Source organism: Neodiprion fabricii, chromosome 1, assembly GCF_021155785.1.
Source record: "Neodiprion fabricii isolate iyNeoFabr1 chromosome 1, iyNeoFabr1.1, whole genome shotgun sequence".
NCBI lineage: Eukaryota > Metazoa > Arthropoda > Insecta > Hymenoptera > Diprionidae > Neodiprion > Neodiprion fabricii.
In genome coordinates, this window is record NC_060239.1 from 31,696,751 (window position 1) to 31,720,507 (window position 23,757).

At 34.6% G+C, this 23,757-nt stretch overlaps 6 protein-coding genes across 14 annotated transcripts; 3 read left to right on the forward strand and 3 right to left on the reverse strand.

Annotated features, from left to right (window-relative positions):
- Positions 1 to 1,271: 1,271 nt before the first annotated feature.
- On the reverse strand, positions 1,272 to 4,890 carry LOC124174321 (adenosine kinase 2-like). 4 transcript variants are annotated; one of them, XM_046553344.1, is made up of 5 exons: positions 4,785 to 4,890; positions 3,749 to 3,956; positions 3,086 to 3,361; positions 1,972 to 2,380; positions 1,272 to 1,483 (listed from the first exon to the last, which is right to left on the reverse strand). In XM_046553344.1, exons 1-5 carry the CDS (start codon positions 4,808 to 4,810, stop codon positions 1,356 to 1,358), a joined length of 1,047 nt encoding a protein of 348 aa, XP_046409300.1. In that variant the 5' UTR covers positions 4,811 to 4,890; the 3' UTR covers positions 1,272 to 1,355. The 4 variants fall into 4 exon arrangements, with proteins under 4 accessions (XP_046409300.1, XP_046409299.1, XP_046409301.1 ...); XM_046553343.1 differs by lacking the exon at positions 4,785 to 4,890 and adding an exon at positions 4,465 to 4,550; XM_046553345.1 differs by lacking the exon at positions 4,785 to 4,890 and adding an exon at positions 4,154 to 4,295.
- LOC124174323 (F-box/LRR-repeat protein 15) lies at positions 4,407 to 6,969 on the forward strand. Of its 2 annotated transcripts, none has more exons than XR_006868910.1 (4): positions 4,407 to 4,525; positions 4,638 to 4,954; positions 5,036 to 5,631; positions 6,687 to 6,822. XR_006868910.1 is itself a non-coding variant. In XM_046553349.1 (4 exons), the coding sequence occupies exons 2-4, from the start codon at positions 4,763 to 4,765 to the stop codon at positions 6,967 to 6,969; spliced, it is 807 nt and encodes a 268-aa protein (XP_046409305.1). In that variant the 5' UTR covers positions 4,407 to 4,525; positions 4,638 to 4,762. The 2 variants fall into 2 exon arrangements, 1 of the variants encoding a protein (XP_046409305.1); XM_046553349.1 differs by having other exon boundaries at positions 5,300 to 5,631; positions 6,687 to 6,969.
- Positions 5,867 to 15,168, reverse strand: LOC124188205 (RNA-binding protein lark). 3 transcript variants are annotated; one of them, XM_046553340.1, is made up of 7 exons: positions 15,013 to 15,168; positions 14,648 to 14,809; positions 13,223 to 13,768; positions 12,689 to 12,963; positions 11,206 to 11,253; positions 7,990 to 8,027; positions 5,867 to 6,972 (listed from the first exon to the last, which is right to left on the reverse strand). In XM_046553340.1, exons 2-7 carry the CDS (start codon positions 14,789 to 14,791, stop codon positions 6,926 to 6,928), a joined length of 1,098 nt encoding a protein of 365 aa, XP_046409296.1. In that variant the 5' UTR covers positions 14,792 to 14,809; positions 15,013 to 15,168; the 3' UTR covers positions 5,867 to 6,925. The 3 variants fall into 3 exon arrangements, with proteins under 3 accessions (XP_046409296.1, XP_046409298.1, XP_046409297.1); XM_046553342.1 differs by lacking the exon at positions 7,990 to 8,027; XM_046553341.1 differs by lacking the exons at positions 5,867 to 6,972; positions 7,990 to 8,027 and adding an exon at positions 8,774 to 9,866.
- A 232-nt stretch (positions 15,169 to 15,400) lies between these two features.
- Positions 15,401 to 17,185, forward strand: LOC124174322 (vesicle transport protein USE1). Of its 2 annotated transcripts, XM_046553348.1 has the most exons (5): positions 15,404 to 15,965; positions 16,044 to 16,093; positions 16,244 to 16,482; positions 16,594 to 16,920; positions 17,001 to 17,185. In XM_046553348.1, the coding sequence occupies exons 1-5, from the start codon at positions 15,864 to 15,866 to the stop codon at positions 17,036 to 17,038; spliced, it is 756 nt and encodes a 251-aa protein (XP_046409304.1). In that variant the 5' UTR covers positions 15,404 to 15,863; the 3' UTR covers positions 17,039 to 17,185. The 2 variants fall into 2 exon arrangements, with proteins under 2 accessions (XP_046409303.1, XP_046409304.1); XM_046553347.1 differs by having other exon boundaries at positions 15,401 to 15,965; positions 16,594 to 17,185.
- Positions 17,186 to 17,212: 27 nt separating this feature from the next.
- LOC124174324 (osteoclast-stimulating factor 1-like) lies at positions 17,213 to 18,737 on the forward strand. The gene is made up of 5 exons (XM_046553350.1): positions 17,213 to 17,398; positions 17,713 to 17,759; positions 17,835 to 17,952; positions 18,037 to 18,248; positions 18,321 to 18,737. The coding sequence occupies exons 1-5, from the start codon at positions 17,335 to 17,337 to the stop codon at positions 18,549 to 18,551; spliced, it is 672 nt and encodes a 223-aa protein (XP_046409306.1). The 5' UTR covers positions 17,213 to 17,334; the 3' UTR covers positions 18,552 to 18,737.
- A 138-nt stretch (positions 18,738 to 18,875) lies between these two features.
- On the reverse strand, positions 18,876 to 23,318 carry LOC124188204 (gamma-tubulin complex component 4). 2 transcript variants are annotated; one of them, XM_046580780.1, is made up of 9 exons: positions 22,513 to 23,288; positions 22,296 to 22,437; positions 21,889 to 22,082; positions 21,633 to 21,727; positions 21,235 to 21,551; positions 20,581 to 21,054; positions 20,317 to 20,494; positions 19,930 to 20,152; positions 18,876 to 19,719 (listed from the first exon to the last, which is right to left on the reverse strand). In XM_046580780.1, exons 1-9 carry the CDS (start codon positions 22,579 to 22,581, stop codon positions 19,471 to 19,473), a joined length of 1,941 nt encoding a protein of 646 aa, XP_046436736.1. In that variant the 5' UTR covers positions 22,582 to 23,288; the 3' UTR covers positions 18,876 to 19,470. The 2 variants fall into 2 exon arrangements, with proteins under 2 accessions (XP_046436736.1, XP_046436737.1); XM_046580781.1 differs by having other exon boundaries at positions 19,639 to 19,858; positions 19,913 to 20,152; positions 22,513 to 23,318.
- Positions 23,319 to 23,757: the final 439 nt, after the last annotated feature.

A 23,757-nucleotide genomic window follows, 5' to 3' on the forward strand; every position in this document is an offset into this window, starting at 1 on the left:
AAAGAACACGCATACTCAATATGTTGCTCACACTGACTTCGGAATTTAGTTTATAAGTATTGAAATTTTACGCGTTTACGAACTTTTATACGAGGTTCAACGAATTTCACGAATTTCACGAATTTCACAGGTATGACAGGTAGATAAGCTTGCGTGATTGCAATCAGCAATTTAAAATTCGTAATAAACTGAATAATTATATTTTTCGATTCCGATGATCATAATGATTATTTATCCGAGTATTTGTTACCACTGCAATTTCCGCGTAAATGTACATAATGCACATCCGTGTCAGATTGATTTTTATTCTAATCTAATACAAATGCAAGTAAATTATCATACGATCCGTTTACTGCCCGTGATAATGCCAAACGGGACTACGGTAATTACAGGTAACTCGTGAAATCTCGGTACTTAATCTAAAACTATAAGAATTGGAAATCTTAGAAAAACCTAGAATGATCGGAAACGTGAGTTGTCAGGTAAATACTAATAATGTGATCAAATCTTTGCACTATTCATGTTGTACGCGCTTAGGATTATAATTAGAAGCAAATGAAATTTTACATTAACAAAGGAATCATTCATACAAGTTCACTGATTATATTTGACGACGGCGTCAAAATACCTGTATTACAAAAGAAAAATACTCTCTTATGTGTAGTCGAGGACAGGACGATAAACAGGCAACATTATATATCGGCAAATTTTTGGTTAATAATATATTATACAAAAGTTCCTAAGCACACAACAAATGAAAGGTGAATCAATATATATATATTATATACATCTATCCATCTATCTATATGATCTAAGCCGTATACGCATATAATATAAATATTAAGAAGCCAATTTAAAAATATGTCAATGTCTGAGATGTGTTAGGAAAAGGTACAATCTTCTGTCACACGAATCCTCGATTTCTTGTTGCGTGACTCAGTGAGTCAACGCAAAAACATGCTTACAGAATTAATACTGCATCGGAACTATAGATGGAAAAATATTCGATCGTGAACGGGACATCCAAGCAATGATAGACGTGTGTACTAAAAACTGCCTTTCGAAATATTCTACGAAATTAAGAGATCGTTCATTCGCAAATAAAATTAAGTACCCTATTACGCCGTGTTGCGGTCGCGCTTTAACTCGAAAAAATAAATAACTAATGCTACAGTGCTATAAATTTGATTTCACAAAATATAGACCGTAAAAATACCGTTCTGTGAAAACATGCTATTTCATTTTTTTTCGCTAACAATAACTATAATTGATTATACTGCCGTGATCAGTAGTTTTTATTTAAGTACATTATAATTTGTATTAAACGTAATATTTAACTACAAAATTATAATTTATTATATCGCAAAATCAGGCTTGCCTTCATAAGTACATCCAGATCTCTGTATAATTTGCGATGCTGCCCATATTCCACATTTGATAGAAGTTTCTAAACTGCGGCCCTGGATGAACTGTGCCAAAAATCCTAAACAACAAGTGTAAATTCATATTTCTGTAATTACAATAACAGGCGTTGGAGTGTTTTGCAAGTAATTCTAATTTCAGTCACATGTGCAATAATTTATAGATATTACAAAAATTGCAAACGATCTTCTGTAAAAAGATATTCATAAATTTCGTGAATATTTCCATTGCGAAGGGTAAATTTAATTTAAATCTCGTTGTAAAACTTGATTTTGACTCAACTTTTGCAGTATAATATAGTGACCATAAATTTATTCTTATATTATACGAGGAATTCCGCACGAGAACACGCCTTCTATGGAATGTAGGAATGTTTTTTAACAAATAATGTAAACTACAAGTAATAAAAAAAATTGAACACAAGTCGGAACGTCTCACAGAAAGCACATGCTAAACTGAGAGAACGAAGAAGTCAGAAACATGTAAAATATTGAGTCTGAGAAATGACATTACACAATTTATGGATGGCTTTTAAGAGGCGATTTTTACCTCCAACAAAGGCGTCTCCAGCTCCATTAGTATCCACAACCTTTTCTTCAGGTATTTGGTCAACAGAGAACTCCGTTATTGTATTGTCCTTGGCTAAAATAACAGGGCCATGGCCTTGTGTAAAGATAACGATGCGTTTTTTCTTGTTGTTAACTTTTTCCATCTTCGAAATTTCCAATGCGATTTCTTTTATATCCTTTGTTCCTAATTCGTTCACAGTAGCAAAAGTTTCTGCTTCAGTTTCATTGCCAAACAATATATCTACATACGGTAAAGCAGCTCTCATGGGTGTTTTAAAAAACTCGCACAAAAACGGTGCGCTCAAATTCATAAGGAAAGTTTTGCCCTTATCAAGAGCATGACGAGCAACCTCTTGTATAGTTTCTGGACTAACGGTCAAAAAGAACCCCTGGAATAAATAAACATACAGAAGTCACATGCTATTCTATAGAAACAACAATAACTATGTGTTACTACCAATAACACAGGTCTGCAACTAAAAAACCGCGCAAGTTTTTTATGCTGTTTCTTATAGATTTTCACTCACTGAAACCGGGGAAAAATACTCAAAAAGTTCCATCACCTCAGATTTTTTCTTGCACTCGTGTTTGTAGGTTCATTTAAAGTAAAACTCCCGTTTACTTCGAGGTCTGGTGTCCTATTCTTGATTCTAAAAATCTTATGCAAAACTCATTTCTTGCTTCCATTTAATATGTATTAGAGTGAAACTCAAGAATAAATACAAACAGAAAATGGAAAGTGAAAACGTGTCTGAAGGTGTATCAAAGAAAAAGTTTCATTAGTAAAAAGAATGAATACGGGATATTAAATACATTTCATAAAGAAATTGTTTCTTTAATTTTATAAAAGATATTGTTTAGTTTATTGTAATGAAATGGAGGTCTTTTCATTATTGTGATGTTTTTTTTATGCAAACAACTAATAGTTTGCAAGAATACACATGATAGAGGGAAATGAAACTTATTTTTAGATTCAGCAAACATGAAAACATAATATTTATGAAAGATATCCCACGTAGCTGAAAAGTTTTTTTGCAGACCTGTGTAATTGAGAATCAAATCGAATTTTATTGAAATTTCCAAAACTAACTCACCGAAATATAAATAAAAGCTGCCTTTTCTAATAATTCTCTATTTTCAGGTACTTGAATATGTGATACAGAGAAACAATTTGCTGCAGCTAAATTTGCACATAAAGATCGCTCCTTGCCGGTGATGAGTACTGCGCATGTACCTGTTGGCTCTTCGTCTGTATATTGATAATGTACATTAATCCCATCCGAGCGTGCTTTATCTTTTAAAATTTGTGCGTACTTGTCATTGCCAACGCATCCCATAAATGTCGCGATATTTGGTCTCTCAAGAAACCACTATTTCAAATATACATTACAAAAATTAGTAGATTTATCTGTAAGTAACATGTCTATACTAGATCAATTTTTAAATTATTCGTCGGTTTGGAAAGAGATAAAGTTGATCAAGTTTCACTTTCAAACCGTGCCTTGTAGTATTTGAAAAATTAACAGTACCCAGGGAAATGGTGATTTGAATTTTGTTCAGTTCATTGGAAGTTAATAGATACTAATCTGTTTAAGCATTCATTTACAAATTTTTGGATACACATCTATCGAGAATCAATCGATTGAAAAAATTTGATAACTATGATGCGCGAATCTAATACATGTATAAATCTAACTTTTTAAATTGTACAAAATATCTACTACAATTCCTTATATAAATTTAATAAGAATAATTACTTGAGCTACTCGCATAGAGTTTTGTGTTGAGCCTCCAGCTATAAAGTCGGCTTTATACTGCTCTATTAACTCATCATACAAAGTTTTGTGTTTTTTTTCAGCCAGGATGGCATCATTTGCCTTTAGCTCGTACTTTTTTAAAAAGTCTTCATCTACGGTGGCAGATATGTCGAGGAGGGGGTTGCCCATGCCCAGTAGAAGACCCTCACTGAATCAAATACATATATATAAATTAATACATTGGTTTACACGATACTCGCGTTCATTTACTTTAAAACTCGTAAAACCTAACCTATAAAACCGAGAATGCAAATTTACACATTAGGTATTTTCGATGCGATTACATGTTTCGAAATACATTCAGAAATTTATACGTAATTACTAATAAGATGAAACCACCCGTACTTTAGTTCTTCCGCCATTTGAACCAAATTTTAACGATATTATTCTTCCAAAAGGGCAGAGTACTTTCTGCAGGCAATGTGGACCGTGGTAACGTAATTACGTTGAATCTACGAGATTGCACGCGTACTGCGGAAGCGAGAATTCGACACAACGTTTCACTCATTAGTTGGCAACGCAAAGATAGTTCGTCAGAATTGATATTTCGCGACTTGTGCGACCTCGTAACTCCTGTTTTATCGCAAAGTTCATAGTTTTACATTTTCCCCTACAAATATAGTCTGCGGTAAACGTAACGAAATGTGAAGACATACTTTTGTTGACTCTGAACCCAACTAAAATACGTAAAGTATTCGCTAATCGTACACAATTCATGTATGTACATGTACGACTTTACGTAAGAGCTGATAAGCACTGTGAAAGTATCACTTTGACGTAAATGTGCAGCGTGAATATGTTCGCACTAATTTTTTTTTTCTCCTTACAGATTATGTAAAATTATATAGCAATACACTAATATTGGTTGCTGAGCGTGTTTACTCACAGTTGTAAAATATATCATTATTCGCTACTGTCTGCTGTGTCAGCATTCAACATCCAAAAAATACTATTATGGTACATTTGGTGGACTTACCTTGGATGGATGTGATCTATGCACATATTTTTTGCCACTTGAACTTACAGGATTTGTTTCGCTTGCGATGCGTTTCAAAAGAACTTTGCCTTCTTGTTGACAAATATTTCATTCCGTGGCAATCGTTGGACCTTTCTGACTATGTTTGTATTGGACCTGCTGCTTTTGGAGTACGCTTTTACACATAGTATTTCTTCTTTCGACAATTGATCATTCAAACACATAGAATATTAATGATTAATCATCTATAGAACACGTTGGTTCAACCATGGATGGACTAGGTTCTCTTTCTAGTCATGTCATAAAAGAGAGGCGCTGGACTACTTAGTTTGATCATTGATCAACATACTAAAAAAATACATATGTGGACTCATCTGATCTATTTGTTGCATTGCTTCCAAATATACAATTCAACCATTGATCTGTTTCTGGAGACCTGTTATCCACTGAAAACAATTTTTGGCGAGTTATTCTGGCAGTTTCTCATGTATAATTTTTTTTCTTTTTCACACAAGGTATTGGTGCAATCTTGTAACAACTTGAAATACGTTAATCTAAAAAAGAAGAACTGGCTTGACAGTATTCAACTCATGTTATTGTTACACAAGCATCATAACTTGGCAGTGTTAGATCTGAGCAGTTGTAACAATGACTGGTTGCATCACGGTTCCATTGATATTTCAAAGTGTGAGAATCTCACTTCAATAAAACTACAGAATTGCACATGGGTTACTGAACGGTTCTTATTGAACTTAGCACAATGCACTAAATTGCAAAAGGTGATATTGGCAGACTGTTATCAAGTATCAGATCAAGCAGTAATTTCTCTTTGCCAAAACTCTGGAAGGTGAGAAATCAACAAACATTGGTTTTTTTATATTCGCAATAGTATTTGTAATCAAACTTTAAAAATAGTTTTCAAAATGAATATATTCTCAGAGCTTCAATTACTATGAATAATTTAATCCCCTAAATGATTTTTCAATCTGAAACCGAAATTTCAGAAATCCAAAGTAACTGTTGAGGCAGATTGGAGTCTCTTGTTTCACAAGTTGAAGTGTCGTAAAAAAAAACACATTTCGTGTACGAAAATAGTAAAAATTTATTGCAATAATTTCCAGCATTCTTAAAAATAATGCTACTTACAAACGTAATTAGACCTACTTATGCATATGAAATCTGACCTTTCTTAATACCATACTGCGTTACATTTAAAGTTCAACATTTATGAAATATTTGAACTTTTAATACTGTTGACAGAACCATAACACATGTGTCTAATATCGTTGAAACTTTACTGATTCAATACATTGTAACAATTAAAACAAATATCAATGTCTCGACGACGTGTTACGATGCTATTAAAAAATATTACAATTTTATTCATTCAGCATATTAATAAATCACATAAGTATATATTTGAAACATACAGAAAATAATTGAAAGCTTTTAGTACCGACCTACTCACTTGAATTTTGTAAGTAGCACCCTTAGGTGCTGCTAATATGCACAAGAAGCAAGGACGTGTTTTTCGAAGAAAAGGACTTGCACGAATTTACAACTTTAACAAAAAAAAATTGATTTCAGCATTTGATTGAGTAAATATACATCATTGCAAGTAGATATAATGTTCAATAATAAAAAAATTCATTGGAAAGATTTGAAATAACATCATCGAGTCAGAATTTTTTTTATAACTTGGAAATTTCACAGGTAGTATGAGCCTGCGTGAATGTGTCACATATATGTACATACACAGGCACTCATACATAGAGGCATTACCAATTTTAGTCCATGTCGAGGTTTAAAAATGACTGATATAATTGTGTGAAAAACTGCCAGCCTAAAATAACATAGAAATTTTTGAAAGGCTACTGCTCATACTTTCACATTTCAATACAGATTGTCACATATTTCGTTGGAGAACTTGACCATCTCGGACCAAACACTTTATGCAGCAGCACTGTACTGCAAAACCATACAAGAATTTTGTCTGAGGAGATGCTTAAGGATCACCGATGCAGGGTTACTATCACTGAGATCGCTGCCATTTCTTACGAAACTTGAAGTGATCGGTTGTGTTCGTGTGACGGAACGTGGTTTGGCACCCATGCGAGGCAAAGTGGAGATAGATCTACCACCTAAACCCATTTGCCAGCCGCAACCTTTGAGCCTTCAAGTTTAGACTCTGGAATCCATATTAAGTAAAGTTAATTTTAATATTTTCAAGGAACCATTTCTAGATTTAGTCTGACCAAAGTATTTCGTATGGAAATTTTCGTAAATGGGTCAAACTTCCCAATTACTATGAATAATATTATTTGGTTGATTTATCCATGCAAATGCCTGAAATAACTAAGGCAATTCATGTCAATTATAAACCGTTTAAAGTTTCTATTAGAAATTCATTGCATGTGAATATAATTGAACACTATTATTTGAAAACAAGTCAAGCAGATTACTTGTTTGACTATGCTTGTAAAAAAAAAAAAAAGAAATGTACTAATAAAATTATGAATCATTCCTGTGTCGAAGAATGTTTACGCGCATTGTAAATATCCACAAGTCAGAAAATACAAGAATTAAACAAGTGACCTGTGTAGACAGTTGAATAGAATATATTCAATAAATTTTTATAAAAAAGTTTTTTCACGAAACACTCTAATCAGATGGTAACCATTTGATTGCACCTCCACCATCTTAAATGTCAATTGTTATTCAAGAATTCATTTTGAAACTTCATATAACTATCTCTTATATTGTCACAGGCCATGATATGTAATTCATCTGTGAGTTTCCATTGATTAATAACCAGTCGATAAACAGTTCGTCTAATTTAGCTACATTATAGATTTTTCATACAATGATTCTGGATGACTGCGAATTTCTCAAAACTAGTCAGTTTTTTAGTCCATGCTAAATAAACGAGCAGCAGAAATAATTTTTACCTATTAGGAAAGTGAAAGAATTGAGTAAAGCTGATAAGAAAAAAGTTGAGCCTTTGAGCGATATTACAAATAGCACGACTTGCGTTCGGGAATTAAAGAAATGCCATTCGTGATTCTCCGATCTCTGAACAAACTGAAGGTACCATGTGGATTTTTATAAGAATAATTTGCAATTGTGTCACGGTTGTAATTAAAAAATGAAATGAGCATCAAGCTCGTATGTCTTTAGATTAGGTAAAAACTAAAATGATGCTTGCCTTGGTCGTAACTTAGTTCTGGAAGTGCAACCATGTTTCTGAAATAATAATACGTAAATTTACATGTGAAAAGGTTTCAAACAAACCACTTTTGTTTTATAGGTAAAAGCTCCTTTATTTGATCATCTAAGACAAGATATATTCACACTGAAGAGAGGATTTGTACAGTATTACAATATTAGAACACGAACACATCTATTAGGGCGTAATTTACATGGAACTTCATTGGCTATATCAAATATCGTCCTGCAGAGAAGGATATGTATTTTACACATTCCTGATTAGTCAAACATGTGCTCTGTGCCGGTCAAATATTCAAACATGTGGACTGGTGTTGAGATTTAGAATGTGCTTAGAAACAAGAGTCAAGAGTGCAAAATCAGTGATGATTGGCCCATTGAAAATATTTTAAGTAGTATAAACTCATTGGTGTATACCTAATATATGTGTTTCTGTCCTACGTTCATTTTCGGATAGGCTTTAATTTCACACACAAAAAAAAAAAAAAAAAAAACCAAGCACGACAACAGAACGTAACGCTTGGATCTTATTGTGTGACTGTAGATAAGAAAATGGATATTGGATTAGGAATGTTGTGTGATTGGAGGCTGAAATAGAAAAGTAGACGGGAATCGCGCTGCGCGGATCGCGAACGAGCGCGGTACAACGCGAGCGACGCAGGAAGCCAGCGGAGCGCGGCCGGTTTACTATTAACATGCTTGTAGTTGAAACTCACAGGGTTCGAGATATGGAAGATAAAAAAAATTAAATAAGACACGCTGCGTTATTTTGAACTCCACAAATACAGTGTATTATATTATTTTCAGCAATTATTATTATTATTATTATTATAATTATTCAAAACACGAATATTACCAAGAGAAACTTACAACCAACGGGTATGCTTCAAGTGATAGAGATACAAACTAAACGAGTGGATCTGTTATTCTTAACTCGGGTAATTTTAAGTCAATATATCCTAGCTTAATAAAATGTTTTACGTTACTATGCTATAGTATTTAAACGGTCAGCTGATTCAGTGTTTAACTATACAGAAATATTGTATGTTGTACCTATAGAACTAGGTGATTGAATTTTATATTATTCTTCCTCATCCTTAAGATACAGGGTGATTAAAAAAATCCGGGACTACGGAGCGAGGAAGATTTACTAGTTGATTTCAAGTCAATGGAGGTTAATTCAATTTGTCCGGGTTCCGTTAAACCTTTACAAAATAGTCAAGAAATTATGATAAATAAATAGTGATTAATTGCCCTGAGTAGAACTTAATTTCATGGACCCGACGGATTGACATGATTGTGGAAAAGTTGCTTTAAACTTGCTCCTAAATTAAACATGCTTATCGCAATCGGATAGAACTATGCATTGCATTGCATTGATAATATCTTACCAATTTTGTACACTGAAAATGCTTAGATTACACCAAAACGAAACTCTGCGTAATTGCGGTAAGAGTATCTACACATTTTAGAGGACAAAACAAAACTAAAAATCAGCAGAAACATTTACTGGGGTCCGGACTTTGAATCACTCTTCAATACAGTGACTACAAATAATAGCTAGGAATCGGCAAAGTAGATATTCAGTATTTGTTCAGCAATTTACTGGTATGACGGGGAAAAGGAGAAAATTATCAAACTCAGGGATTCTTTTAAGTGTACTGCGAGCAGCACAAGCACAGACAGAGCGGGCGGTAGATCTTCGCGCGTGCAGACTGACGGCCAAGAGTTTCTCGGTCCCGGGGCTTCCTGCTAGCGACAGACCGACAGACAGACCGACCGTTCCGATCCGATCCCGACACGACGCTTTAGTATGGTGCGAACCGGCGCGACGGCGATGGTCCTCGTATTCCCGGTCTGGTAACCAAAATTTCATCGTCAGTTGGAACGTCCGGTTGTTGCGATACGATAATAGAATGTTCGAGTTTTGATAGGTTGTTTTCATTAAAGAGATCTCTATACGACGGCGAACGTGTCTTGCAAAAGGGAAAAGTGGTAATTCCGCATTACCTACTCATCTTAACATTGGAAATCCTGAATCGAAATTCATGTAGGTTCATCGATTAAGTATATTACGCTGGATACAACCCAAAATCACGAGAAAATCTCTATAATATTAGAAATATGCAAATAGATAGAAAATGATAGTGTTGACACAAGTCAACATGGTGCTGAATAAATTATGCTGATATTGTAAATATCGTTTAAAAGCAAATCGCCAAAATTAGCACATCAAGTCTCATAAATTTTGTGAATACTTGTGACAAAAACAGAGAAGTGATACAATAGCAATAGTTATATGTTCAGTTTCATATTTTGGTATTTTTCAATTATTTCTATTGGTGAGAAATCAGTAGTGTTGCTTATTACCAAATACAATTTACGTTTATGCTAATAGAAATTTCAACTGGCAAGTAAAATTGTTGTAATGATGATTCATTTAAGAAAATAATTTGACGCTTGTTCTGTAATCATGTCTCACATCCAAATTCGCGTAACACATCCGGAATTATGACATTTATATAATTAATATAATTGAAAATAGTGTATTAGAAAAACATAATTGGAACTAAAGGAAAATATATTCCAATTTTTGAAACAGGTCAGACCGATGGTAATTCTAACTGTTTACAATCGCTGAACAAATTAAAGGGAATGATTGACTAGTTAGATTAATTTTTACAATACCGGAAGTTCCAAAAAACTACCCTGTGGACGTCATTTCTAAACCTAGGTAGATACATGTTCTGTGAATAAAAATGCTTCTAACCGAATCATTCATACGGTTGGGAAAAAAGCAAATAGAAATAACTATGTACTCGTGTGAAAAAAAAAGAGAAAAAATTCAATTCTCAACTAAAGTACGGCACATGTTATCAATTCCCTCATCAAGAACCGATTTTATGCAACCTTCAAATTTTCTATTCGAAAAACTGATGTATGTTCAATAATCGTTTGTCTGAGAGTAAAAACGAAGGTGAAATTAATTAGTGACTCGTCTTCGAAATTTGATCGCACAGACTTTTCGATTTATAATACATGTCCTATTAAAAATACGTTATGTTCATTTGACCGGTGGAAAACGTATTCCTTGAAATCACGATTCAGAATAATCAATATACAGAAAAGGATAACAAGGAATTGATGTTTGTTACAAAGGATTAGGCTGGTGGGCCCCAGTGGTACGTTTACTTACCTACGATCGTCAAATGAATCTCGGCTGAAGTCCTCGTATATGCCTCTACTACAACAGCGATATAACAAATCATGGACTCTGCTGTCGCTCAGATATTACTAGTTTCTCCCCTGTCCAGATCTTAACTTTGTGAATAATTTCGTGTATTTTGATATATACACGACAGCTTTAATTTTAATTAACTTGTGTAACTTCACCAAAATATTAATTGTACCTAAATATTGGTTACAAGAACATATTACTATATTAGAAAAATTAATGAATATTTCACCACAGATTAGTGTATTATCATTTATTTTTGAAAGATCATAAAGAAAATCTTATAGCTGAATACTGCAAGGTTTAAGCTAAAATGAAACTGTACTTTAAATCTTGATGCCTGGTAAACTTTTTGCATCCGTAACGCAGCCTACCGTGCCATATTTTGTGACTCGAGATTTATGTATATCTTTTTGATTTTGAAGATCACCTCATATTCCGTTACATTCAAGAAACACAAAGTTTACTTGTTTCCATGCTTCAATAAAACGTGTATTGGACTGAGCTATTTATTTGTAAGCACATATGATATTGATTTACTAGGGAAAAAAAATAAATAAAATCATAAAATATTCTGCAACAATGTTTGATAGAAATACATACTTTATACAATGGCTATTATTTTGCAATGTACTGTATAAGCTACGCATCGCCTAAAATGTCAAAATATAATACTTCAAACTAAGTAAATCGCGATTGTCAGTTTTCAGTGAGTCAAGATTAAATTACAAGTATTATACAATAGCTACAGTAATAGATGATACTATATCTAAGACTACAGAAACCAAATGCAACTTATGCAAAATTCCGTCAGTTTATTGAAATATAAAATACAGTCATTATTATGAGTGCAATTTAACAAAAGCATTGAATACTGTTGCAGAGGTAAAAAAAATCTATTTGTAATAAGATATACAGAATTGAGCCACTCACATATAGTAGGCAGCGTTGGGCTGGATTTACAGCCCGTAGGATTGCAAATTGCAGTTCACAGCTGAACCAGAGTATTATTGCCCACTGTTATATACAGCCCATGCGTTTTGCAAATCAACAGTAATATTAAACATTGTTAAATAGTCTCGTTTCAGAGTAGTTTGATCTATTAAGATTAACAGGATGAAATATTTCAAAATGTTAATAGTCCGAAGTTTAAATGGTTTGCAACTTAACACTACACAAGATAATCCTACTAACATAAGACACATTAAGTCCGAGTTAAAAATGAAGTCATTGCATCAGCAATAACAAAACTCATATTACACTGTACATCAAGTACAGATCAGTCTTAAACTGAAATCTGCCTTGTAATACTCATGATGTAAGACAAATCTAAACAGATGAAAGATTGTTCCAATTGGCAATTCACATGAGTTGTAAATCCAGTCTTGAACGTTCACAATGTTAAGTTGGACGGGATGACATGTGGCGGGCAGGCTCTACTCACCTGAACCGGCCGTTGTTCCCACTTGGTGGAGGTGATCGTCGGCTGAACATGCCATAGTCATTGCCACGAGAGAATCCGCTGTCTCGCATAGACGCCATACCTATGGGAGGCATTGGTGGCATAGGGTCTCGTCTAGGAGGAAGTGGGGGCATCGGAAAATCGCGCCCACGCATCGAGCTACCCATTTCACGAGGGCCTCCCATGCCTGAAAATCTCCTCTCATAGAGATCTCTTGAGTCATCAAATCCACGCCTGTCGTAGTAACTTTCATAGTCCTATTAAGTAAAAGAATCAAAAAATAATATTAAGAAAAATTAATTTTTTGATTTTTGCTTACATCATGAATCGGAATTGAGGTAGCCACAAGACATTTGAAATCAGCAGGTCCTCAGAAACAAAAATTGCCTTTTTAAGACAATTTTGAGTATGTTGAAAGTACAAGTAGTTAAAAAAGTACCTTCATTGAAAACCCTGTATAATAATTTGTTCAAATATTTGTCATTTCCACAAAAACTAAACAACCAATCTACTTACACCAAAGCGGCCGCCTCCCATAAGTCTGTCACGGAGGAAGGGTGGTGGAGGAGGTGGTGGGTAAGGATCACGGCCAAACATTCGGTCTCTAAAGCCGTTTCTATCCGGTCCACCTCCCATACCACCTTTAGGACATTCTTTGGACCAATGGCCTCCACGTCCACAGCGATAGCACTGCTCAGGGTCACCCATACCCGGCCTTTGCCGTACTCTGCTAGTAGAAATCTGAACCTTCATGGGCTGGCCATCTACCATTTGTCCATTAAGCTCCTTAATAGCGTCATTAATATCACCAGTTGCTTCCAAATGAACGAATCCATAGTTTCGCACAATGTCACATTCAACAACCGTTCCAAACTTGGCAAACAACTCGCGTACTTGAGGTGCTTTTGTATTATCCGTGAGGTTGCCAACAAAGATCTTTGTTGTTGGAGTGTTTGGCCCTTTTCGGCTCTTGGCAGCCTCACATTTTATCGGCTGGCCATGTACAATATGTCCGTTTAAATTCTGAATTGCATTTCTACCAGCTTCTTCATTTTCCATGTGCTAAAAAATTTCCATAACAAATGAGGCCCATTCACCAGTTTAAAACTATTACATGGTCTCTTTGCAACATGTTCACCCAAGGTATTTTTGATACACTGGGACTCAAATATCAACATACGATAATCTCATCTCCACTACTATACTTAATTAGTTATATGTTCATATTAGTTATTAACAAGAAATAGTTTAATTAGGTTGAGCTGCAAAACTCGATTTAAAAAAAAAAAAAAATTCCCTGAATACAAGTAATCTAGTATCTCAGTACAAGCTTAATCTTGACTCAAGCAACCAAATCAACATGGTATATAAACTGGAACAGCATACAGACAAAAAAAATGCGATATTTATACGACGCTGAATTTAGTAATGTTAACATGACGAAAAATCATTGAAAAAATCGTATTAATTAAAGAGTTCGCGTTGCAAAATGTAGGTATATTTTATTTATCATGGTTTACTAAATTTTAGACATTCTTACAGGTGCAAAGTAACGATTTTTCTGAACATGCATTATTACAGTAACGTTACCACCTTCGTCCTCATGTATTTCGAAATATAGTGAGGAAATTTAAAAGAAAAAGCAGCAGTCACAAGATGATGACAGTTTTTATAAGGTCGACGAATTTGGGAAACGTTTTATACCGTACTATCTGACTAAACAATTCTAAAATTGGCAACTAGCTATGACGGAATTTAAAACTATATTTCCAGCAGCTTATTAAGGGAAATAATTTCAGAGCCCATGTTACATGTAAAGCGGAAATTTCGATAGACAGAATGAACACTGAAAATGAGACGCCATAAGATTGCACCAGTTCAGATCATTCCTAGTACCCAGAAATTGAATTATTGATTGAAGACGCCAAGCGGCATACTCACGACGAATCCATAGTTCTTGACAACATCGCACTCCACGACCTTGCCGTACTTTTCGAAGAGAGGCTTGATGTCGCCGTTTGCTGTTTTGTCGGCTAAATTACCGATGAAGATTTTGAACGTGCCCACACTACTAAAACCCGGCATTTTGGCCCCTTTGAGAACCTACGAAATGTAGAAGATCTTGGTATCGAAAGATTGCGCGATGCGGAGCGTACCTACACAATGGCGTGGTCAGAACGGAGAATACTACCAGTATCCCTGTTTCTTCAAGAAACCACTGTTTCCGTTATAAATTTACGTACAAGTTAAGCGGCAATCTGTAGCTTTGTGACTAAGGAATATTGCTGTGGAACTATTCTACTCACCAAGTCAGTATTTCCGTAAAATAACGCGATACTAAACGACACGAAATCCACGCGCTACCCGGAGTAAAAAATGGCGGCCCGAAACGAGCCGGGAAAGTTGGAATAGAGCGGCGTCCCTCCCCGGCACTTCCTGCGCCTACCCAGAATCCACTACAGCCGGCGCCTTGTCCCGCACATTTGTGCAAACAGAAACAAATCCGAGTCAGATTTACAAATCAGTTGAAAAATATTGGATTTATCTTTTTGTTGTTTCAGAATATACCATACAGTGGATATTAACTGATATAAAGTAATATATTACTCAAAACAGGATGAGACTATTTATCGATCCGCTTTTCTAAAGCTCTTAGGTATTGGTCGACCGGTGCCACGTGACCACACGACGCGCCACGGTTTCTTTTGCCGAATGAATCACTTCCGAATCACCAATGAACGATATCAGAATACGCTTTTCAAATACGTTATTATATCAAAATCTATAGTACAAAATTCAAATTAGAAACTCGTACACGGCGCACGCCTCACTTACAAAGGCGTAATCAGAAACAGTACGAATTCCTTACGCAAAACGCTTATGCGACAAATTCGAACGGACTGACTTGTCACCCAATGCGGGTTATGTCAATACGATTGTTTATCACATCTTTAATGTAATGACAATAGTAATGAAACTCTATTCGATATTATTTTACATACGCTGGGACACGCGAACTGAAAACAACGTACGAAATACCAATTTGAAACTTTTTCTCGCGCATACACATATTTAAGTACTATAACCCCAGAAATTTCCCGGACAACATTCTATCCGAGTAAACGAAAACGATCTCTAGTTGGTTAAAAGTAGTAAAATGATTCCCATGTCCAGGTTAGAAATAAATGTTAGAAGACTTTTAACACGTTGTGAATTTATGGCTAAAGATGATCAGCAAACCGACTGGAGACTTGAAAAGGTATCTGGAACAGGTGTCTACCTATTTTTCGCCATTTTTCGACATTCTGTTTAATTAACACAGGTTTGTTTGTTTCAGTTCATACTGGCACTCGATGATTTAGTAAATGAACTGCAAACAATGCCAAAGTAATTATCCAACTTACTATCAACAAAATTAGAAACTGAATAACTCAGTAAATGAAAGTGCTTACATAAATGTTTCTAAAAAGCAATTATTACATATAATGAAAATATGATGCAATGGTGTTTTAAAGCATACCATTATTACCTTTACAGCAAGCCATCTAAAGACACTATTACTGAATATAATAGGCGAGTTGAATTTTTGAAAGGTGTTGTTGGTACTGCAAAATTATCAAACCCCGTGGAAAGGGTAGCCGCAGTTCAAATGTTGTCCAAGACTCCGGTATCTAGTATAGATACAGTGCGGCCCAATATTGCAACACAAATACATCAAAAAACAACTGCTAAATATACCAAGCAACTACGAGATGAGTTGTTTAATAATGATAAAGGTACGAAACTACCTTTTTCCATTCATTTTGTCAAATGGAAACAATTTGAGGAATGTGTATATCTGCTTCTAAGGACATAATCATTTTCATGTTGGTCCTTCATTTTTCTAGGGTTGTCTGATGATGGTCTGAGGCAAAGGTTCTCCAACACCAATGCTCACGATGAGAACTTAGATGCAATTTTAAAGTACAACCGCAACATACAAGAGAAAATAGCTGAGAATATGCTTTCAATGATTGGTAACATGAAAGAGCATGCTCTCACTGCCAGGACTGTAATCAAAAACGATATCGCCTCTTTAGACAAATCGGAGAAATTGACAGACATCAACACAGATAAGTTGAAAAAGGAATCTGTTAAATTAGAAGAACATACAAAATCGAATTGGAGGTGCTGGGTATGGGTAATGGTTGCGTTTGTACTTGTCGTATTTTTCAGTAAGTACACGATAATGGTCCGTGCTTCTGATAAATATGTAGTACTTCTGTTTCTGATACCTACTTATTGTTGTTTCCAGATATGGTGCTTTTTATGAAAATTTCAAAGAAGAAATAATACACATTCTGAACGTTATTTATTCCCAATATTATCAGGTCGTTAATGGTCCATGAGAACTTGCAGTGATACCCTGCTTGTATTCAGAGATGTTGAATTTCTTGCGTACCTATATTTATATTTGTAAATAAATAAAAAATATTAATGGATTTATTAAAATGGGTTTGTGCTTTGTCTTCTCTGGAGTCAACTATGTTTGGTGGATTGAGTTGGGTGTGGTAGTTGTCTGACCGCGAACCCCGCGAAACCTGATTAAAAATATTGTTATAATTATTACGATTGATGAGTGTAAAACAATGGCCACCAAAGTGAGTTCGCCTGTTAAACCACCTTTTCCACCTAAACCTGCTCCAAAACCGGGTAAATTACATTTCAATTACGTAACTATGTACGCAAATAGAAGTAAACTAGTCGCTTTTCCAAAATATAGCAAGAATAGTTTAAAAATCGCGTCTTTTCGCTGTTTCTAACCTTAAAATCGCATGGGACATTACTGTCATCCGGTTGATGTGTCATATACATAATCCTTTGAGTCTAAAAATTTTCAAAAATTTGAGTACACAACCCGAATAATAATTACTAACTAAATAATATAAGAGTTTCGATATTTTTATTTTCTTTGTAGATATTCATGGTCATTTATTTGTTACAATTAATCTCTTCCCTCTTTTAAGGCAAGGTGAAAGTCGTCAGAGCACTGTACAAGTATACTGCGCTACGTGTAAGTAGTAATAACCTAAATTTGTTACTATTTTTTTTACCTTTACAACTTGGTAAGTTTTTCCTTACTTTGCAGCCAGATGAGCTGTCATTTGAAGAAGATGAGGTACTCTATGTCTACGACCAAGACACGGATCCAAATTGGTGGAAGGCCAAGTGTAATAATCGCGAAGGGCTAATACCAGCCAATTATGGTTTGTATAGTGTTTTGATTATGTTGAACAATATAAGACTTTGTCATTGTATGATATATTAAATTTGTATTTAATTACTCCCAGTTGAAGAACAAACACAAGAAGTCGAGTTACCACTCCATGAAGCTGCAAGACGTGGCAATATATCATTCTTAAGAGAATGCTTAAAAGGTGGAGTCTCAGGTACTGGCTTAGACTCTGCCGGAAATGTTCCATTATATTGGGCCTCTAGAGCAGGCCATATCGATTGTGTTAAAGAGCTCTTGAGTCTGCCTAATCCTGCAGTCGATGCACAGGTATAAGACTTAGAATAATGAAAATATGTATTAAAAGATTATAGAAATAAATAGTGAATTGGTCTATTCCAGAATAAAATGGGAGATACACCATTACATGCAGCAGCAAACCATGGACATTTAGAAGTTGTAGAGATGTTGCTGGAAGCTGGAGCTGATGCTAGTCTTAAGAACAGTGATAATTTAATACCAGAAGAACTGGCTAGCAACGCAGCAGTTATAAATACTATACAAATGAGTTACAGGGAATATTCTGCTAATCACTGTTACGATGATAATGACTACGAAGATGAGAGTGATTAATGAAGAAAGGAGCACTCATAAAGGAGTGCTAATAAGTAACCTTTCCTGATGTACGTTAATTCTCTTATGAGCTGTCTCTTCATTGAACATATTACAGGAAAAAAAAAGGAATTCTGTGTTCATTGTAAGACAAAAGTGATACAATGTAAGTTTAACTGTGAAAAGTTCAGCCTGCATAATAACACACATACCATTCCGAATGTGAGCTCGAAAATACTATTATTATTGTAGCTTCAAGTACGTATTTTACATCGAGGATCTCAACAGAGTACTTCTACCAGGGTATTAATGAATTCTTTAGTATAGTGTATTTTGAAATTTTACAATGTTAAAATTAGAAATGAGTCATTACGTTGAAAATTTTATCAAGAAATAACGTTTTTATTAAATTATAGTTTAGATATAATACATCTGTTTTCGAATTTCATCCGTAAGCTGTGAAAGTATTGCCGATATGTATTTAATTTTGGAGAGTTTAATAAATACTGATGTAATAGGTAAATTCATTCTCATAACTAACAATGAAGTAAATAAGTGATTAGGAAAGGACTGGGTATTATTCAAGATATATTCAACAATATGTTAGAGAATCAAGCATTGCTTACCCACTAATAATACCGTAATCGTACTTACTCTAATTAATGTCATGCCATTTGCTTACAAAACAAAATAAGATTCACTTCATGTTTCTGTACCATGCAAAATAATTTACAATACAACTTGCAGCTGAGTTCAGTAATTTCACACTTGAGTAACTCGACGTACTCGAAATTATTACTATGCATACTTTGCTATTAGTAAATACCTGTGCAGAGCAAATCGTGATAACTCAAAACAATTAACCAACTTGCCTTGTGCATTATATAAAAAAATTTTGGTCATCATTTCTGTTCAATATGAACAAGTTTGCTGAAACTATTCAAGATTTTCCACTGAACCATCTATTGAAATCAAGTCGCAGTAATAGCTGTGCCAAATGTGTCCCTGCTGGTTGCGCCCGTACTTTGTTCAAAGTTTTTGTTAGCCAATCCATAAGACTATTTAAAGTGTCGGCTAATGCTTTGAGTTCTTCTTTTTCAGTCACTAGTAAATTACCCAATTCCCACATGGGTGCTTGCAGTATGAAATCGTCGCACAGCCGTAACAATATTTTTATCAACTTGTTGACCTAAAAAATTTAAATGTTTGTACAAGAGTATAAATATATCTGATCCTAGTTTAACTAATGCTGATTAGTTGCAAACATATGTGCTACATTGAAATGTACTGTGATATTTAAACTATGTAACTCAAAAAGAAGTGAATAATTTCTGACTTTAAGTAGAAAAATGTAGAATTAAAAACATAAAGTCGTAAAGCATTTTGGAAAGAAACTTACTGGGTTGACTTTATCACTGGAACCTTGGAACAGAAAAGTTTGTGACATAATGTTGGCTAGAAATACAGAATGTCCTTTTTGAATCTCCTCAAAGTTGCGCGTATTTTTCATAGTATTTTCCATAATTGTGTACTGACTTTCTAGTACATCTACTTGTAAATAATACTGTAAGTTGTTGATAACAAACATCAAGTTGTTTCTCAACTGCATCACTCCAATATCACTGTTTGGAAATACATTAAAAGTTAGTTACGTATTTACAAGAGATTCGAAATTCCTACTTTTGAAGTAATGCCAATATGTGTTTAATTTTTTCGCGACATGAAGTAAATACTGGTGTGGTCGGTCAATTCATTCTCACTACTAACAATAAATAAATGAACTTACACATTTTTCGTTCGCATATGTTCGGACCATAGATTTTGTAAATTAATTTGTGTTTTTTTTACTCTCAACAAAAATCGAAATAATGTATTGTAATCGCACAACGCCATTGGACTGAACAACAAATGTAATGGCCAGACTACTTTGTACTGAAGCTGAATCAGTCCCCAGCCTCTTGTGTCTGCAATTAAAAATTTCATGGTCAATTCATGCAAAATGTTGACATTAGTCATGATTCAGCAATATTAATGGGAATGGTTTATTTACCAATGGGGTCTTCGCGTTCTCTTCTTGAAAATTCACCATCTTCTGGATCTTCACCAACTTCATTTTCAATCTCTGGGACAGGAACAAGAAAGTCAAAACTTTCCGTTGTGCTCTCATCATGTAGGAGCATTTTCCGTGCAGCTATTTGGAATGATAAATTTATATCCCTGGTGGTATGACTAGTCGGTTTTTTATTTAATATGTGACCTGCTAATCTAATAAATTCAAGGAACAATTCACCACGACCGAGTAAAAAAAAGTCTTTTATCAGTTTAATTTGATGCATAAGCTGTGCTTCTTCAACCGCAACTCTCCATAAGTGTTCAGTGACACACTGTTTGAGTTCATCAACAGTTCTTTCAAATTCAATTATATCAAAAGTTCTTTTATTTTTCAAATTTTGTAACTCGTGAAAATGCTCGTACTCTTTTGCACCCCATATTGAGTTTTCAGCCTTTGTGAATATACTCAGATCTGGAAATTAAAGTGTTAATTCGTTTTAGAAAAAATTTCTCTATTTCATCTATTTCGAAAATTTAAAAAACTCCAAATATTTTTATTGAAATTGTATGTAAAAACAAATCAGTTTAATACACATCTGTTGCAGTAGGTGATAGGTTTAGTGATTCAAGCACAATAACACTAAAAGTATACCTTTCTTTTGTCTGGGATCATTTCCAAACATGATAATAGTTTGACCAATGGTCAATATTTTAAGCGCTAATGATGGCCTTATATAAGATGGCAGTACATGGATTTTTATTTCGTAATCCCACATGTCTGCACATAAATTTTTTGATGATTTTTCATCTGCTATACCAGAACTGTCTTTACTCTTAGCTAGAACCAAACTATCCTGTGGTTCAGATGCTCTTTGAATAAAAAATTCGTTGTGAACATCTTCCAGAATTCCGTATAAGAGCCAACTGGATAGTTGTTTATAAAACACGACATGACAGCAATACATCATCCTGAAAGTATATCAAATTGATCGATAATATGAGTGTCATTTTTAATTTTATAAAAATAGAAGAATCTTTGAGCTCACATACTTTTCTAAAGCCTGCCGCACTTCAGGTACCCCAGTGTGCATGTGTTGATGCAAGTATTGTAACACTTTACAGCCATGAACTTTTTGGGTTCGAATCTAAAACAGTACATGTATCACACATAATGTTTCTTTACTTTGACCTTTCATCTATATTCCTGATTGATAACAAGTGATTTTAAAGTATATGATTCCGACCAATTTTTGTTTTAACTAAAACAAAACGCAAACATGAGTCAACAATTCAAAGATATGTGTACCTCACTTATTATGGAATTCAGAACTGAGAATAAACAGAGATATTTTTGTATTCGTGATAGTATGAAGGTCAATGGCGTGTACGCGTCATTCAGCACGATTTTTTCCAATTCGATAACATCTTCGCGAAACGGCTGTATTGCTTGTTCCATACCGTCACATAAGGCCTGCAGATAAAGGCCCCATTTCAAATTTCCTGTGTAAGCAAAATAGCATCATGTCAATCGCATTGCAATCAGACAGTTATAAAGCATTAACCTTGATGTAGTCTGAGATGTTTTAAATTTGTCAATTGTGGGTTGGTGAAAATTCTTGAAGAAATGTTGATAGTGTGTAATTCAGATATTTTGCATGAACAAATCTTGTTAGTTTACTTTTAATGTGAATGTTATTTGGTAATATATTGTACCAGTTGCGTCATTCGGAGCACCAATAACAGACATATGGGCATTTATAAAATTTCTCACTGCATTACATTCCTCCGCAATGCCTAGAATTTTTTTAATCAAAGCTTGCTCTCCAGGGTGTAGAAGCTTTTCGGTTTCTAAAAACTGTAAACATAGTTTGTCAGATTTTGGAGGTTATATCTTGACAACTGTCAACTCCATAAACGATGCAGTTCTTACATCAGTGTCTATAATTTGTACGACATTAGTCGTGCAACCCCAAAGAGATAATAAAACTTCGTGCAGCATTTCTTTCGCTTCAAAAACACATTTAACAATAAGATCCGTCTACCCAGTCCACGTTGTTTGGAGCTGTTCGAGCATTGAAGTCTGATTAAATTTGATTTGAGAACACGTCTGAATCATTGGTGTAAACGCATCCACTTCCGAGTTCAAGTGCATCGTCAATTGCACGACCGTGTTTGCATGCGTGTATCGCCATTTAAGGGAAGAAACTTCTCGAGAAATTAGTTAAAATCAGCGGGAGGTAGATATTTATTGAATTTTTTGATTTTCTCTCAAATTTCTCATTAACCTTTGGTGTATCTGTGGAAATCAAAGCACACTTGTTTGCTACAGTTTGCAATGCAAACCGCAATTCGAAAATTGCTATGCCATAGACAATTCCAATTAATCTGCCAATGCAAAAACAATATTTGTAAACATTATAACATCTTCTCGGTAACAATTTGTGAAACGATGGACACTGTTGAAGACTGCCAGCTAGCCCTGCGTTATTTTTGATAGTAATTTGCCAGCTCTACTGGGCAGGTTTGGGTGTAATTCTACTACCCTGCACTTAACAACTGACTCGTCTCATCCCAATCCGCGGGATCCTAATGCAAGATCAAGTCGACGTAGCAGAATATTGTAACGTTCCCCCTCGCCCTTCAGCAGTCCATAAGGCTAACAGTTTTAAATATCTTTAGTCAAAAATTGAAGGAACGAAATTGAATGTTCCAAAATACCAGGAATCTTCAAGTTTGTAAAACTTCCGGTTTAGTCGTAGGCATGTCGTAGGTAAGATTTTAATGTTCTTGACTATTACATGATTGTTCCGTTCTAACTAGTTATAGCAACGTTCAGAATGCGCGTGAATTATTGCCCTACAATAAGAATAATCCTCTACCGTTGACAGATATTCTACAGTTATCAAATTGATTTTTTTGTGTGCATATATTTAAGTTATAAGCGTGACTCTTATAACTTAAAAGGGTTGCGGAAATAATAATTCCTGAGTCTCAACGACTTGGGTTGATGTAGAAACGATACTAAAACATTATATTAACACCAATTACAAATAATTACATAAATAATAAATAAAATAATTATAACACTTATAGTCACCTAAATCAACAACAATGTCGGTTTTGACGATCGGGATTATAGGCTTAGTTGACAATGAAAAGAATAAGTTTACAATAT

What these genes read in the sequence shown, in the direction of transcription:
- LOC124174321 (XM_046553343.1), bottom strand. Translation starts at nt 4,535, where the DNA reads ATGTACATACATGAATTGTGTACGATTAGCGAATACTTTACGTATTTT. An exon ending in ACTCTATGCGAGTAGCTCAA is followed by an intron (nt 3,362 to 3,748) that starts GTAATTATTCTT and finishes TATTTGAAATAG; the next exon opens with TGGTTTCTTGAGAGACCAAA. An exon ending in TGGAGACGCCTTTGTTGGAG is followed by an intron (nt 1,484 to 1,971) that starts GTAAAAATCGCC and finishes CTTGTTGTTTAG; the next exon opens with GATTTTTGGCACAGTTCATC.
- LOC124174322 (XM_046553347.1), top strand. Translation starts at nt 15,864, where the DNA reads ATGATTCCCATGTCCAGGTTAGAAATAAATGTTAGAAGACTTTTAACA. An exon ending in CCGACTGGAGACTTGAAAAG is followed by an intron (nt 15,966 to 16,043) that starts GTATCTGGAACA and finishes TGTTTGTTTCAG; the next exon opens with TTCATACTGGCACTCGATGA. An exon ending in GTTGTTTAATAATGATAAAG is followed by an intron (nt 16,483 to 16,593) that starts GTACGAAACTAC and finishes TCATTTTTCTAG; the next exon opens with GGTTGTCTGATGATGGTCTG.
- LOC124174324 (XM_046553350.1), top strand. Translation starts at nt 17,335, where the DNA reads ATGGCCACCAAAGTGAGTTCGCCTGTTAAACCACCTTTTCCACCTAAA. An exon ending in GCTAATACCAGCCAATTATG is followed by an intron (nt 17,953 to 18,036) that starts GTTTGTATAGTG and finishes AATTACTCCCAG; the next exon opens with TTGAAGAACAAACACAAGAA. An exon ending in ATCCTGCAGTCGATGCACAG is followed by an intron (nt 18,249 to 18,320) that starts GTATAAGACTTA and finishes GGTCTATTCCAG; the next exon opens with AATAAAATGGGAGATACACC.
- LOC124188204 (XM_046580780.1), bottom strand. Translation starts at nt 22,581, where the DNA reads ATGCTGCACGAAGTTTTATTATCTCTTTGGGGTTGCACGACTAATGTC. An exon ending in GTGCGGCAGGCTTTAGAAAA is followed by an intron (nt 21,552 to 21,632) that starts GTATGTGAGCTC and finishes ATATACTTTCAG; the next exon opens with GATGATGTATTGCTGTCATG. An exon ending in CCAGTGATAAAGTCAACCCA is followed by an intron (nt 19,720 to 19,929) that starts GTAAGTTTCTTT and finishes TAAATTTTTTAG; the next exon opens with GTCAACAAGTTGATAAAAAT.
- LOC124188205 (XM_046553340.1), bottom strand. Translation starts at nt 14,791, where the DNA reads ATGCCGGGTTTTAGTAGTGTGGGCACGTTCAAAATCTTCATCGGTAAT. An exon ending in TCAAGAACTATGGATTCGTC is followed by an intron (nt 13,769 to 14,647) that starts GTGAGTATGCCG and finishes GAAATTTTTTAG; the next exon opens with CACATGGAAAATGAAGAAGC. An exon ending in AGAACTAAGTTACGACCAAG is followed by an intron (nt 6,973 to 7,989) that starts GCAAGCATCATT and finishes TATGGATTCCAG; the next exon opens with AGTCTAAACTTGAAGGCTCA.
- LOC124174323 (XM_046553349.1), top strand. Translation starts at nt 4,763, where the DNA reads ATGGTACATTTGGTGGACTTACCTTGGATGGATGTGATCTATGCACAT. An exon ending in TTGGACCTGCTGCTTTTGGA is followed by an intron (nt 4,955 to 5,299) that starts GTACGCTTTTAC and finishes TTTTCACACAAG; the next exon opens with GTATTGGTGCAATCTTGTAA. An exon ending in CTTTGCCAAAACTCTGGAAG is followed by an intron (nt 5,632 to 6,686) that starts GTGAGAAATCAA and finishes ATTTCAATACAG; the next exon opens with ATTGTCACATATTTCGTTGG.